A 14,326-nucleotide genomic window follows, 5' to 3' on the forward strand; every position below is an offset into this window, starting at 1 on the left:
ACCCCCACCCCCCGCCGCCGACACCGCCACCAAACTCGGTCCCGGGCGGGGCGGACTTGTGTCTATATTTGGCCGGAGCGCGGCCCGTGAGCCCACGGGGCTCAGACACCTCGTCTCCCAAGAACGCAGTGCCGGGGCGAGAGGCCCGAGGAGGGTGCGGGGAGACCAGGCCTCAGGCCTGGGACCTCAGAAGCCGTGTGAAGGGCACGAGGATGCCCAGGACTGGGGAGGGGCAGGAGTCAGTGGCTGGGGCTATGGGAGACTCTGCGGTCCCCTGGGAAGAGGTGAAGCGCAGGCCCTAACTGGAAAAAGGCACCTGACCCTCCTCAGCCCTGCACATCTGGCAGAAGAGCTTGGGGGGACCCCAAGGACCCCAACTCCAGGAGAGCTTCTTAGGAGAGGAGATCAGAGGTGAGCTGGGCTGAAGGATGGCAGGCAATAGCCAGAACACCTTAGAGGCAGTGGAAGAGTGGAAGGAGAGACCCACCTTGCCCTGTGTCCCCCCCTCCCCCCAGCAGCTTGAGAGGACACTGAAGAAAACAGTAGCAGGACTCAATTTCCTGAGGAGAGGAACTGCTTTGCAAAATTTTTGAGGGGCAACCTTATGGCCCCACAGCTAGTCTTGAGCCAAGATCCAAGGACCAAGGCCTCTGATTTTGGAAAAGGTGCCTCTGGGAGGTAAACCACTTCAGTGAAGAGATGCTCATCCAGGGCTGCAGTCGGGGGGTGCACCCTAATTACACCCTAGCACTGAGGCTTCTCCCAACACCACTTAAACTTTCTGGAAGTTTTCAGGCCCAGTCAGACTCCACTCTTGCCTCTCCTGGGTCTCTAAGCCCCAAACCCTAGCCCCTCACCTTAAGCAGCACATTATAGGTGGCAAAGAACTTCCCCAAACTTGAATCGCCTTGAAGCAGCTTCCTATTGCTAAATTCAGATGCTATGTGAATTTATACCTGACTCCCAGCTAGATAACCCATCTCACTTGCCATCCCCTCCACTCTTCCCTTCCACAGCTCACAGGATTAAAGACCAAAGAAAGGCATTTCTGGGCACTGAGATCTTCCATTTCTGCCCCCAGCCATGAGCCGGCGAGTGGTTCGGCAGAGCAAGTTCCGCCATGTGTTTGGACAGGCGGCAAAGGCTGACCAGGCCTACGAGGACATCCGTGTGTCCAAGGTCACATGGGACAGCTCCTTCTGTGCCGTCAACCCCAAATTTCTGGCCATTATTGTGGAGGCTGGAGGTGGGGGTGCCTTCATCGTCCTGTCTTTGGCCAAGGTGAGGGACAAGGGTGGGAGGACACTGGCTGTGGCCCCTGGGTACCCCTGACAGCAGCCGCCTGTGTTCTCACCTAGTTCCTTTCCTCAGTCAGGAGGGGAATTTGTATGAATTAGTTGCTTCCTGTTTCCCAAGCCCTCAGGAGCTGCTCGAGAGACTCTCTCACCCCTCTCTGAGCAGCAGTATCACAGGTGGCCTGTACCCACTCACATAGCACCCTGTTCCCAGCAGGAACCAGGAGAGGGTGATGGATACAGTTGTGAAGGAGCGCCTATCTCTCCTAAAGCCACACCCCCTCATACTTTGGGCATGGGAATCTTCCTCCCCAGCCAAGTGCCACCATTTCATTAATTCACACCCCAGAGGAGCACACTGAGCCGAGGATCAGGCTGTCTCCACCTCCCCACTCTGGATCTTACAGAGAGGTAGAATGAGCAATGGTCAGAGGGACATGACACACAAGGCCAGAACCCTCCCTACCGTGGGGGTAAGGCCAGGCAATAATCACCACTTTAACTGAGTAGCTTCAAGCCCCTGACCATCTCCACCCCCAGAGGATGGCCACCTCAAGGTGCGACCTTGACCTGGATCTGACCCCTATACCATCTTAGGGAGGCCTCACAGATGGCAGGGTCAGGAAGAGGCCTGACAATAGACAATGACTCACACCAAGACAATGCAGACACCATCCAAGGACACCATCCCCAGCTCGAATTTCAGCTGGAGCTTCTCCTCCAGTATGACTGGGATTCTAGTAGCACAAGGCTACTCCCTTTTCCCTACTGCCTCATTTGGGCAAGTGCCAGCCCCTGCAAGGCCTCAGCGTCCCCACAAACAGCCCATAAAGACCAAAAATAGAAGAACCCCTGCTCAGGTTAGGGGATAGCAGGCACCAGGGGTACCAGCTGCTGGTGGTTCCAAGATAAAGCCAGTGACAAAGGAGAGGCCTGTCCAGGCTGGCTAGGATATGGGCTGGAAGGCACTTTCCCCTCATATTATCCCACCTTGGCCTCTTCCACCAAGGACTTCCCATAGATATTCTATTCAAGAGAACAGGTCTGAGGATAGTCTTCACAAATAGGTGTGTTTTTTGTTTGTTTGTTTGTTTGTTTTTTGGTAGAGCACTGGACTCAACTTGGCTTTCCCAGTACTTTGCTGTGTGTCCTTGATTAAGTTATCTTCCCTCTCTGGGTCTGAGTTACTTCAGCTCTCTCTGCCTTCAGTGAAGTACAGGAAGTTGAATGGGGTTGGAGGTGCAGGGAGGGGTCTGCAAACAGAAAGTAGGAGCTAGAGAATTAAGATGTAAACAGATCCACTACCAGTCCAAATTCCCATGGGAGGCTTGTCCCATGACTGCCTCTCTGACTCCTCCAGACAGGGCGAGTGGATAAGAACCACCCACTGGTCACTGGGCACACTGCTCCTGTGCTGGACATTGACTGGTGCCCACACAATGACAACGTCATCGCCAGTGCTTCAGACGACACCACCATCATGGTAGGAGCCAGGTGGCTGCTACTGGGCAAATTGGGCAAGAGTAGCAGGGAGGGCTGTCTTACCTGTGCTAGGGAAGGTGGGGAGGGAGGTGCTTGACCCCAGAGCCCTGCTCTCCCCAGCTCCCAGGCTATATTTAGCTACTGCCCACCCCCCTCCCAAGATGCACTGCTTAGGACTAATTATAGCCATGGCCAACTTGGGGCCTGAAGAGCAGGGGGCAGTACACCGAAGTCTCCCTGCTGGGTGAAGTGGGTGGGGGGCTCTGGAAGGCTGGCAGTGTCCCCTCCTGGTTCCCAGCTGTTTCTGCTCCTGAAGTCACCAGCACTTCTAGCGCTGCATTTAACCCTGACCATTCCAGAGAATCACTGAGGGAAGGAGCATGTAGAGGGGAGACAGTAAGGGAGGAAGGACAAAACAAGTCCCTCATCTCACCCACCCTATGACTTTTCCTCCTACCCAGGTATGGCAGATTCCAGACTATACCCCTGTGCGCAACATTACGGAACCCATCATCACACTCGAAGGGCACTCCAAGCGTGTGGGCATCCTCTCCTGGCACCCCACTGCCCGGAATGTCCTGCTCAGTGCAGGTCTGGGTGCTTGGGGAGGGGTCCCTACTGTAGATCTGGGTGGAGGGTGGCTATGGCAGGCCAAATGACAGTGCCCGGCTACTCTGGGCAGGTGGTGACAATGTGATCATTATCTGGAACGTGGGCACTGGGGAGGTGCTCCTGAGTCTGGACGACATGCACCCCGACGTCATCCACAGCGTGTGCTGGAACAGCAATGGTAGCCTGCTAGCCACCACCTGCAAGGACAAGACCCTGCGCATCATTGACCCCCGCAAAGGCCAGGTGGTGGCGGTGAGTGACCGGTCTGGCCTTACCTGTGGGACCTGAAGTTTCCCATCCCAGCCAGGGCCTGGCTCTCACCTCCTCCACCCCAGCCCCAGAAAAATTCTCCCCACCCCCAGCACATCTGCAACCACTCCATAAGGAAGCCCCCAGCAAGCAATTGCCCCTGTCCTGTTCCCTCCCCCCAGCACCTTAGAAACTCCCCAAAGTTGTTGTAAACTCTGTCCTAACATAACCTGCATGAAACCAGGGCGCCTGGACCCCTCTCCTCTACCGGCAGCGCCACCGCCAGGGTCTGGGGCCTGACTGGAGCTCTGGAGCCGGGGTGGGGGAGGAGGGGCCCTTCCTAGCTAACCCTCTGGGCGGAAGATAACAGGCAACCCAAGTGCACGGCTGATCCCAGCTGGGTGCCCCAGAGAGAGGGGCAGCGTTCATCTCACCAGCCTCAATCTGACGCGGGTGCCCCTGGGTGCTTGCATGTCTGCACCAGTGCGCATGTCTAGCACAGCCGGCGGGCCAGCGGCGCTCTAACCCACTAACCCCGCTAGCAGGAACGTGCCCGGCCTCACGAGGGCGCCCGCCCGCTGAGGGCCGTCTTCACCGCTGACGGGAAGCTATTCAGCACCGGCTTCAGCAGGACGAGTGAGCGGCAACTCGCGCTCTGGGACCCGGTAGGCCAGGCTGTGCCCCGGGCGCGGCTCGCTCGCTCCTTCTCTGGGTCAGCGCCTTTCAAGGCTGTAGCCGGTACCCAAGAGGACTGAAGAGGAGCGGAGAGTCTGGGGAAAGCCTTGCTGCGACCCTGGGGAACCAGTAAACATCCTTTGCTCAGGGGATCAGCCTCTGAGTGAGCTAAAGGCTCTGGATCTGCTGAGAGACATGTATCTGCCACTATCCCAGCTCAGACACGCTCCAGGTCGGGGGGCCAGCCAGGTTGCCCCAGGAAGCTGAACTTAAAAGCTCTCTCTTGTCTAGCCTCCCCACTCCAAGGCCCATATATCCAAGTCAGCAAGCTTGTTGTTCAGTCTTGCAGGCTCCCCAGAACAGGCAGCTGGGTAATACCTCTCCCTGTCTCCCCTTCCTCCCCTCCCCCAGGAGAGGTTTGCAGCCCATGAGGGGATGAGGCCCATGCGGGCTGTCTTCACGCGCCAGGGTCATATCTTCACCACGGGATTCACCCGCATGAGCCAGCGAGAGCTGGGCCTGTGGGACCCGGTAACACGGCTGGAGGCTTGGGGTGTGTGCCCCGGGGACTGGCATCACAGGACAGGGGCAAGGAACCCCCCCACCTGCAGAGGATACCCACCTGGACAGGGCTGGTAGCAGCTGCCCCCTTTGCAGTTGCTACCATCCCACACCAACCCCTGTGCCCAGTTCTGCAGCATCACCTGGAGCCCATGCTGGTGCCCAAACCTGGTGATGCCGTGTCCCTGGGGGTGGTTTGCAGTGACTGCATGCAGGGCAGGGGTGCAGGGTTGTAGGTGCCAGGGACTATGAGTGATGTGTTCAGAGGCAGGGCCTGCAGCTCAGTTCACCTGAACTGGCTTGAGCACACTTGGGGTTTGGGATGGGTAAAAGGGCCTCTGTGGATCCAGAAATGTCATGGAGGACAGAACAGGGCTGGTCACGTCTCTTGTGCTCCAACAGAACAATTTTGAGGAGCCAGTGGCACTCCAGGAGATGGACACAAGCAACGGGGTTTTATTGCCCTTCTACGACCCTGACTCCAGTATCGTCTACCTATGCGGCAAGGTGCTGGCGGGTGGAAGCAGAGAACAAGGTGTTGGGCAGAAATGGAAAGAACTTCTGTTGCATCTCTGAACCCACTGGTTTTTGCAGGGCGACAGCAGCATTCGGTACTTTGAGATAACCGAGGAACCACCTTTCGTGCACTACCTGAACACATTCAGCAGCAAGGAGCCACAGAGGGGCATGGGTTTCATGCCTAAGCGGGGGCTGGATGTCAGCAAGTGTGAGATTGCTCGGTCAGCAGCTTTGCCCTTCCCATCTACCTGCCTCTGTCCCTGCCTCCCATTGTGAAGACACAGTGATTCCTTAGCAGTGTAATCTTTGAAAAAGAGTGAGTTGGAGGAGGGGTCAAACAGGCTTGTTTGCAATGCCAACCAGGCACTAGGTAACTGACATCCTTAGAATCTCATTTTCCTCATCTGTAAGTGATGATAAACACCCCAGTAGAGCTGGACCAATAATTGTTTAAAGTGTATGGTGGGTGCTCAGTGAGTGTAGGTTTCTCACCCCTTCATCCCAGACAGAAGTTAAGGGTATAGGAGGTTTCAGGGCACTAAATCTGGCTTCCTTATAGGTTCTACAAATTGCATGAAAGAAAGTGTGAACCCATCATCATGACTGTACCCCGAAAGGTGAGGCGCCTGGAGGGGATTTGGGCAGGGCTCCAAGGCAGGAAGGAGCAGAACAGAAGCTGCATCCTTCTAACACTCGCCCACCTGCCCTGACCACCCCCCCCAGTCAGACCTGTTCCAGGACGACCTGTATCCAGATACACCGGGTCCCGAACCCGCTCTAGAAGCGGATGAATGGCTGTCGGGCCAGGACGCCGAACCGGTGCTCATCTCGCTGAGGGAAGGTTACGTGCCGCCCAAGCACCGCGAGCTCCGTGTCACCAAGCGCAACATCCTGGATGTGCGCCCATCTCCAGGCCCCCGCCGCAGCCAGTCCTCCAGCGATGCCCCTTTGTCGGTAAGATCCAGCCGGGCTGCACCCAGGTCCAGTCTACACATCCTTCTTTGCACCCCTGGCCCAACACACCTCTTCTGTTCTTTCCACCCCTGCAGCAGCACACCCTGGAGACGCTGTTAGAGGAGATCAGGGGCCTCCGGGAGCAGGTGCAGGCCCAGGAGCAGCGCATCACAGCTTTGGAGAACATGCTCTGCGAGCTGGTGGACGGCACCGACTAGCTTTGCTTGGGGGAGTCCCGGAGGACTAAGCAGGGAGGGCGGGGCGCCAGGGCTCTCCGCCCAGGCTTTTGGTCCTGACCAGCGCCAACCAGCCTCTTGGTAGGGGCCGGCCGGGGCGGGACTAGGAAGGGAACTCCGCCCTTCACGGGAGTAGTAGACAAATGGAGCATCGCTGAGATCCTCAGTCTGGTGCCCACCAGTCTAGGGGCCTGGTCGGATTCTCAGCAGGAGCTGGCCTTGGGCAGCCTGGGGTGAGGGGACCCCAGCACCGGTGCTGCAGGGCAAGGCGGTGTCCTAGCACCGATAATCAGGGGAGGTACTGATTATGGAGATGCCTGGGGGTATTGGGGAGACTGAGGCAGTTAAATGGAGGCAATTAGACTCGCAGAAGCAGCTGGGGAAACTTACAGCAATTCTTCATTAGCTCACTTGATCCCACCACCCTAAATGGTAAACCAGAAGGGCATCACCCCAGTTCTACAGTCATATAGAACTCACTGGCTTCAATCAGGGGCTGACCGACTGACCAGACCTAGCAGCCCACCTATGGGGAGAGCGCTCTTCCTTCTTTCAACCTGCAGGGGACAAGGCTGCCTCCACACAGCACCCCAGCATGAGAGCTAACCAGAGAGCTGGCAGGAGGAAGGTCCACACACACCCCTACCTTACCCCTCACCCCCATACTGCCCTGGGTCTTCTGCTGTGGCCTTGTTTCTGGGGGGGTGGGGGCACAAAATGAATTGAATGAAATATTTTATTAAGTTATCTGTCTGTACTTCCTGCCTAAGTGGGAGGGGAGGTGGTGAGAGCACGCCCCCCCACACACACACCAGACTCTGAAAATGTACCCCTGGCATCCAGGGCCTTAACAAATGCAACCATGGGCCCAGGATCCACCAGGCGTCCTCCTACCTCAGAGCCTTCTCCCACACTGAGGTTCAGAAGGAACCCCGACCCACGGGTGAGCAGTCTTCCCCAGTAAAGCAGGTAGGAAAAGCGTCGGGTTTGAAGCCTCTTTTATTTGTGCCTCAGAATCAGTCTGGTGCCCCTGGCATCAGGGAAGTGGGGAGAGGAAGAGTTTCTTTGTTCTTTTCTTCCATTCCTTTTGTGTCCTGTCTGAGTCTCACTGGCTGAACCAGGAAGGCCAGTCTGAGAGAACCCGGACAAGGGTGTGCAGTGGGTCTCTGCCCCTGGTGGGGTCTGTGCTTCTCTGGGTGGGCAGGGCAGGGCAGGGAAGAGCCGGGGGTTAGCACCATTGGATGAAGGGTTTTACAGTCAACCCCTGCGTAGGGGTGAGTGGGACACACAACCACAGAGGGCTAGCAGCAGCTGGTGGGGAGGAGTGGGTGGTGGTGCCAGGGCCCTGGGAGACCCCTCTGTGCCCAGTATATATACAGGGTCTAGTGCTTGCCCCCAACCCAGTAAGCCCCCCTCATTTGCTAAGACACCATGAGGTGGCCAGGTCGTGTCCAAGCTGGGGATGTTGTGGGGGGGAGGGCTAGACACCCTCCCTGATTACAAAATCATGCCTTGGGGATAGGGACTTCAACCTCTGGCCACCCAAGAAGCTGGGACCACCCTGAGACCCGGGAGGGTTAGGGGCTGTGGGGGCCCGGCACCCCGCTAAGTGCACTTGACGCTGAAATGCCGGGGTGGGGGCCCTTGATGTGCTTGCTGGTTTGTGTTCGGGACAAAGCAGCAACAGAGCACGCGGGGAGCTTAGCTGTCCCCGCCCCAGGAGTGAGGAAGGGAGATGCAAAGGCTTCACTGGCAGTGTCCTGGAGTGGGACCAGTGAGCAGAAAGAAGAACCGGCCAAAGGAGCAAGGATGGGACTCTGCTCCTCTAGGGACCCACCTGCCCCTCAGGACTGCCTGGCTCCACCCTTCAACACGTCTAAGCCCAAGGTGAGGGGTGAGGGTCAGGATACAGCAAAGCAGGGGGATCCAGCGAGCCAGCTCCCTGCAGGGCGCTGCCCGGAAAGGTGTCCTGCAGCCCTGCCAAACTCCTCCCCAGCTGGCAGGCTGCTCCACTATGCCCCTGAGGCTGCGGCTCCAGTTTCCAGCTGAAGCTCGGTGGGCGCGTCCACTGGGCTGATCTCGCTTCAGGGCGGGTCTGGCGTGGCACTGCCAAGGGGCTCGGCAGTGGGCGCTACTGCTCGGTCAGGGACAGCCGCAGGATGCGCTCCAGCTCCTCCTCCTCCTGGCGCGCTCGCTGCCGCCGCTCCTCCTGCTCCTGCGCGGACAGCTCCATGGCCAGCCGCAGCTGCTCGTCATAGCTCTGGAACACGCGACCACCTGGACCTGGGCCCGGGCTGGGCCTGGGGCTAGAGACCGACGTCAGGGACGCGGGGGATGCCGGCCGGCGCTGCGGCGTGGGCGGAGCGCTCCTGGGGGTGGGTAAGACACGTGGAGGGCTCCCAGGTGCAGGGAGACAGCGCAGAGACCCCACGGCGAGCGGGCCTGGCCACCCTCCAGTGGCGACTGAGTCCTGAGGCCTGCCTCGCAGTGACTGGCAGATCCCAGCCCTGCGGAGTCCTTTTTCCCGGCCTCCAGCTTGGTGGCCGCCCAGAACTTTTGCATCTTCTAGGACCCCCGCCCCAGCATCCTACCTGGTGAGGGCTTGAAGGCTGTGAGGTCTGAGCCCTGCTCCCTGACCACAGCTGGAGTACTGCCTGCCCACCCAGGCACTGCCCACTCCACTGCCAGGAAAGGGTGATGGTAGAAGTCACCTTGATGGTGTGGGGTCCCTGGTGAGGGTACCAGTTTCTCTGGGTCATTAGGGGCTGCTTAGCCTGCAGTGTCCTCACCCAGGGTGACAGGGTACTGGGGTACTCTGTGCATGTGTACTGGGGGGAGGCATCTCCAAACCCTCTCAGGACGGGTCGGCACTGACCTGTCCTGTCGGTGACTCTCGTAGGACATGGGGTGAGTGCCTGGCTTGCTGTTAGTTAAGGCCTCCCAGATGGTGACCTAGTGAGAGGAAAAGTGGGCCAGTGAGCTATGGCAGTACTGCCACAGTCCTATGGCCTGGCACAGCTGCTGGGACGCACCTGATCATACTCACTGCCCGCCTCAAGGAGGCTCTGCTGGATGGCAAACTGCAGCAGGTCGTCATCGTCATCGCGGCTGGCCGCCTCCCTCTGGCCGCCCAGCACGCTGTAGCCACGTGGGGCCTCGAACAAGGCAGGGGAGATCTCGCAACCGCGGCAGGAGGCTGAGGTATGGGCTGGGCGTCAGTGTAGGCCAGACCCAGCCCTCCCCTGCCACTGGGAAGAGGCTCTGCTGGGGAGGGAAAGTGAGGGACAGGTGCTCACTCGTGGAACTGGAGCTGCTGACACTGGAGGAGTCGCTGCCCGGGGAAGGGGTCTCACTGCTTGGGCTGCCTCGCACGGACGGCACTGGTTCGTCACAGCCATTGAGGTTCCCAAAGGTGATGCGCGCGTTGAGGATGTGGAAGATCGGGATTTCTGAGGATGACAAAACCAGCAGGTGCCACCACTCACCTCGTGTCTCTCCCCCCACCCATTTGACCTCATTTAAACCCCAATCCCAAACAGAGACTGAGGGGAACAGGGCTGGAGTCTCACCAATCTTGACCGGGAAGCCAGGAGGCAGGCGGAGGGTAATGAAATCCCGGAGCTTGGCGAAAAGCGCATTGCTGACAGCCATGAGGTCAATGATAGGGGCCACCTGCTCACACAGGGACAGGGGATGCTCCTCACACAGCCACAGCTTGGCCTTGAACCTGCCCCCCAGATCCCAAAGGGTGAGGTACATTGTGGACACCATGACCTCCCAGCATCTTCTGGACGCCCTTCCCGGCCCGGCCCGGCCCTGCCCACCCCTTCCCAGCACCAGCAGGGGCCTCACTTCTGCGTCTTGGTGGTAAGTTCCATGGGGCGGCCCATGTCACGGTTGCCAAGCTCAAAGTTGGGGTTGAAGTACTCTTCCGCGGTGATAGCGGTGGGGTTGGCCTGGCTCAGAGTCTGAGTGATCAGGGTCTGTACCACATGGGAAAGACCCATGAGCCCTTCTCAGTCCCTGATGCCAGGCCAGACACTTGGTGTCATGGGTCCCTGAGCTCTCCTCTCCCCCCACCCCTGGCCGCCACAGTGCAGCTGGCATGGGCTTGGGCACTGTGCGAAGGAGGTCTGTGTCAGCCATTCCAAGCAGGATGCCTCCCAGGCCTCCCCATGAGCCACATCCACACCTCTCCACACAGGGGTACCCCTAGCATACACTCACCCCATTTTGGGGGCCCCCATGCTGCTCAGCAATTCCCAGGAAGGACTGAAGAGGTGTCTTACATCCTACAAGAAATACAGTACCTCAGACGACACTGCAACCCTCAGGAGTGCCACAGCCAAGACCTAGAGAGGAAGCCAGTACCTGCGGACAGGTATCGCTCACCTGCACCATGTACTCAGCACCTTCCTCTGAAAGTGGGTAGGGGCCGGGACCACTAGATGTGGTCCTGGAATAAAAACAGGCCGTGGAATTGGGAGAAAGTTCCAAAATTATCATTCTCCAGATTGATGACATGGGACAAAAAAAATATTTGGTGTGCTGTGTAGGGCGTGCATATGGGTGTAGATGTTTTCCTTGGGGTATTTCCATATTAATGACTTCAATTTGCTCCCCATGAGGTCGGGATTCTACTTTTTTACTTCTGATGAATATCCATAGTCAGGTTGTATATCACAATCTGACACAGACAACTGGGGGATGGGGAGGAAGGCGGGACCCCCTGACTTCCTGCCTAGGCTCCAATCTAGAAGGGCCAATTAACAGCATACTTAACATTTCTCTTCCCTCCCAAATCCAAATTAAATATTAGTAATGAATTGTAGCATTCCTTCCCGTTGAGCCGAAATGTTGCCTTAGACTCTTGTAGTAGCTCTCCAGGCAGTCACTACCAGTCATTAGGACTTGGTATTCAAACTGAAACCTATTTGCCTCAATAAACTCTCCTGGCTTTTGCTAGGATGCCAGAGGGGACACAGATGGAGGCACTCAGGGGGAGCTGGTTTCTTGAGTCTGGCCATACATGCTCCATCTGCCTCTGCTTCATTACCTTTGACCTTGCCCTTGTGCTGTTCTGAAAGGTGCTCTGTCCGTGTCCTGGTGATGAGCTCCACATTGGATGCCCCATATACCTGAAGACAGATGGGGGAAAGACTGAAAGATAGTTCTAGTGGCCCTGCCCCCTGCCTAGAGGCATCCTTCACACTCCCTGCAACCAAGGAGGTAGAGGTGAGGGGTAGAGGTTAGGCAGAGATGTTTGCCCTTATCCAGGCCTTAGGGCAAGTAAATGCACTAAGTCATTCAGTCATTCACTTATTCATTCAACAAAGCTCCCGTGGAGAGCCTTTATATGCCAGACACTAGGGCATCAGTATAGAAGTAATGAATAAGCACAGCCAGACAGGAGGTGCACAATCTAGTTGAAGAGATAAGAAAAGAGACAGTCATGACATAATATGATATATTCTGGTGGGAGGAGCCCTGGACATAGGAACAAAAAGCAGAGGCCTTGCCCAGCTGTAGAACCAAGGTAGGCTCCCAGGAGGAAGCAACAATACAGAACCTTAGAGAATTTGTTAGTCCCTTCTCGATCGGTGCACCATGTGGCCCCAGTGAGCGACGTGGGGATCCCAGCATAGTCAACACATTCTTACTAGGGGTAAAGATGTGGGTGAGGGGTCAGGCAGCTGGGTTCTGAACCTCAGTTCAGCCACTTAATGACTGTGACCTTGTCAGGTCATTTAACCACCCTAAACCTCCATTTCTTCATAAAATGGGTTGATAATACCTACCTAGAGATGCTGTAAAGATTAAATGGGATAATGTGGCAAGGCCTCAATAGACATCTGTATAAGGAATAACAACACCTCCCTGAGAGCACTGTGAGGAGTGAATGAATGTGTGTGGTGTGCAAGTACACATATAGCCCGCAGCCACGTGTCCACACACACAGTGTTGGCGCTGTGCCCTGGCCGCGAATACGGCCAGCTCTAAAAGCTCTGGCCATTTTCCTCAGTTGCCCCTTAGTCTACTGCCCTTCTAATGCCCATGCTGCACTGCCTATGCACTTCCCAGGCTGAGAAAGGGTGTCGAGAAGCCACTGGCTGGCCACTGCAGGCAAATGTGAGCCTGGGATCCCCTCCCCCACCAAGAGCTGTAGCCTCACCTTGGCTTCATACCCATTCACCATCTCTGTCTTCTCACTGCGCCAGCCCAGGATGCCAGTCTTGTTCCTGGGGAAGCAGAGCGGTCCAGGTGAGGGGGCACCCTACCAGGCTGCCTCTAGGCTACCGAGGCCATACCCACTCACCTCTCGAAGGAGATATTCCTGGTGTCCAGCTGCGTGGTGACCACGGGCGCAGTGAGCCGGCTCAGGACCTGCTCCTCAGTGGGCTGGGCAGCAGCCAGCAGCAGCTCCCGGTCCTGCCCGGCCAGGGCCAGAGTCTCCGTGTATACCACCCGGCGGTCGTGGTCAATCTCCATGACTACAGCACTCGTGTCTGCTGGCCACAGAACAGCACCAAGGTCACGGGAGACACAGGGCTGCCTCCCAGTCTCCCACCCCGCCCCACCTCCTGCCTGCCTGACCTTGGCCCCTGAAGACAAAGCTGCGGTTCCCTCGCTGCCATGTCATGTGGTCAAAGCCCAGGAGCGTGGTGTCTACCCGCAGGTTCTGCCCACTCTTCCACACTTTGTAGGTGTCACTAGGGCAGATCTTGGACACCAGGGGCACTGGGTAGAAGGGAAGGTCAGAGGTGGCTTCTGTTGCCTGGCGTGCACAACCTCCACCAGCTCCGGATGTGGGGGTCAGTGATACGGCCAGGGAGGAGTAAGGCAGCTGATGGGAGAACAGCCCCGCCGCCCGCAACTTGCCACACGCACATATAGACTACAGACTCAGCTGTGAGAGACGTGAGGTCAACGACAAGTGTGCCGAGAGACGTGAGGTCAACGACAAGTGTGCCGAGAGACGTGAGGTCAACGACAAGTGTGCCTGGCCACCACCAAGTCCCTAGTGTCTTTATCTGTCAATTCATCCACTCACTCTTTCATCCAACCTTCCAACAAATATTTATTGACATCTGCTGTGTGCCAAGCACTACTCCAATTACTGGGAAGTCAATCTTGAAGAAGACAGGGCCCCTGTCCTCTTGGAGCTTACCTTTCTTACAAGGAGTGGCAGTGAACAAAAAAATCATTACAGAGTGAAGGAAGTCACAATGGAATCGAGACCATGTCTAAGGCAGTGCGGAAACGCTTAGCTGAGGGGGTGGCATTGAGCTGAGGTCTGATGGGTGAGGAGGCGCTACGGAGAGCTATGGGAAGAGTGCTCCAGGCAGGGAAGCAGTAAGTGCAGAAACCCTGAGGTGGGAAAGTGCCCGAGGTCCCATTCGGTCCTTCTTACCCCAGCTAGTGAACTCCCACTTCATCTCCACGTAGAAGTCCTGGGCCTGGTGGATGAGAAGGAGAGAGGCTAAGCCTGCACTAGAAATAGGAATCAGGGCTAAGGTGAGAAGGCTGAGGCTGGCCCTCACCTGGCGCAGCTTCTCCAGGAGGACGGGGATGCCTGCCAGCCGCTTCACCACCCGCTGGTAGTCCCGGTACCGCAGCACCAGCTGCACCAGCTCCAGGTCGCGGGTACTCACAGCCTCCTGAAGCACTGGGGGAGGGGGAAACGCTGTCACCCTGCCAAGGGTTCGCTTTAGTCACCAAAGGTGAGGACATCATATATATATA

The 14,326-nt window shown here is 57.2% G+C and overlaps 2 protein-coding genes across 6 annotated transcripts in view; one reads left to right on the plus strand and one right to left on the minus strand.

The window, feature by feature from the left end:
• CORO6 (coronin 6) overlaps positions 1 to 7,215 on the plus strand; it is a 7,608-nt gene extending 393 nt beyond the window's left edge. The window contains exons 2-11 of one of the 5 annotated variants that reach the window (XM_012726408.1): positions 1,017 to 1,281; positions 2,656 to 2,778; positions 3,239 to 3,368; positions 3,460 to 3,641; positions 4,181 to 4,303; positions 5,277 to 5,381; positions 5,469 to 5,614; positions 5,953 to 6,010; positions 6,117 to 6,347; positions 6,443 to 7,215. In XM_012726408.1, coding sequence (XP_012581862.1) covers positions 1,084 to 1,281; positions 2,656 to 2,778; positions 3,239 to 3,368; positions 3,460 to 3,641; positions 4,181 to 4,303; positions 5,277 to 5,381; positions 5,469 to 5,614; positions 5,953 to 6,010; positions 6,117 to 6,347; positions 6,443 to 6,565 — 1,419 coding nt within the window. In that variant the 5' untranslated portion in view covers positions 1,017 to 1,083 and the 3' untranslated portion in view covers positions 6,566 to 7,215. Of the gene's footprint in view, positions 1 to 1,016; positions 1,282 to 2,655; positions 2,779 to 3,238; positions 3,369 to 3,459; positions 3,642 to 4,180; positions 4,304 to 4,724; positions 4,845 to 5,276; positions 5,382 to 5,468; positions 5,615 to 5,952; positions 6,011 to 6,116; positions 6,348 to 6,442 lie in introns of all 5 variants that reach the window. The other 4 variants (XM_004684827.2, XM_004684826.2, XM_012726409.1 and 1 more) reach the window with 4 other exon arrangements.
• An 86-nt stretch (positions 7,216 to 7,301) lies between these two features.
• Positions 7,302 to 14,326, minus strand: part of ANKRD13B (ankyrin repeat domain 13B) — an 18,091-nt gene continuing 11,066 nt past the window's right edge. The window contains exons 3-15 of the mRNA XM_004684828.2: positions 14,125 to 14,249; positions 13,995 to 14,040; positions 13,178 to 13,321; positions 12,900 to 13,089; positions 12,756 to 12,822; positions 11,640 to 11,721; positions 10,811 to 10,875; positions 10,436 to 10,566; positions 10,153 to 10,310; positions 9,880 to 10,032; positions 9,616 to 9,779; positions 9,459 to 9,535; positions 7,302 to 8,952 (exon numbers count right to left, since the gene is read on the minus strand). Coding sequence (XP_004684885.1) covers positions 8,715 to 8,952; positions 9,459 to 9,535; positions 9,616 to 9,779; positions 9,880 to 10,032; positions 10,153 to 10,310; positions 10,436 to 10,566; positions 10,811 to 10,875; positions 11,640 to 11,721; positions 12,756 to 12,822; positions 12,900 to 13,089; positions 13,178 to 13,321; positions 13,995 to 14,040; positions 14,125 to 14,249 — 1,640 coding nt within the window. The 3' untranslated portion in view covers positions 7,302 to 8,714. The remainder of the gene's footprint in view (positions 8,953 to 9,458; positions 9,536 to 9,615; positions 9,780 to 9,879; positions 10,033 to 10,152; positions 10,311 to 10,435; positions 10,567 to 10,810; positions 10,876 to 11,639; positions 11,722 to 12,755; positions 12,823 to 12,899; positions 13,090 to 13,177; positions 13,322 to 13,994; positions 14,041 to 14,124; positions 14,250 to 14,326) is intronic.

This window comes from Condylura cristata, unplaced genomic scaffold (genome assembly GCF_000260355.1).
Source record: "Condylura cristata isolate star-nosed mole 26May11 unplaced genomic scaffold, ConCri1.0 scaffold00017, whole genome shotgun sequence".
Lineage (NCBI taxonomy): Eukaryota > Metazoa > Chordata > Mammalia > Eulipotyphla > Talpidae > Condylura > Condylura cristata.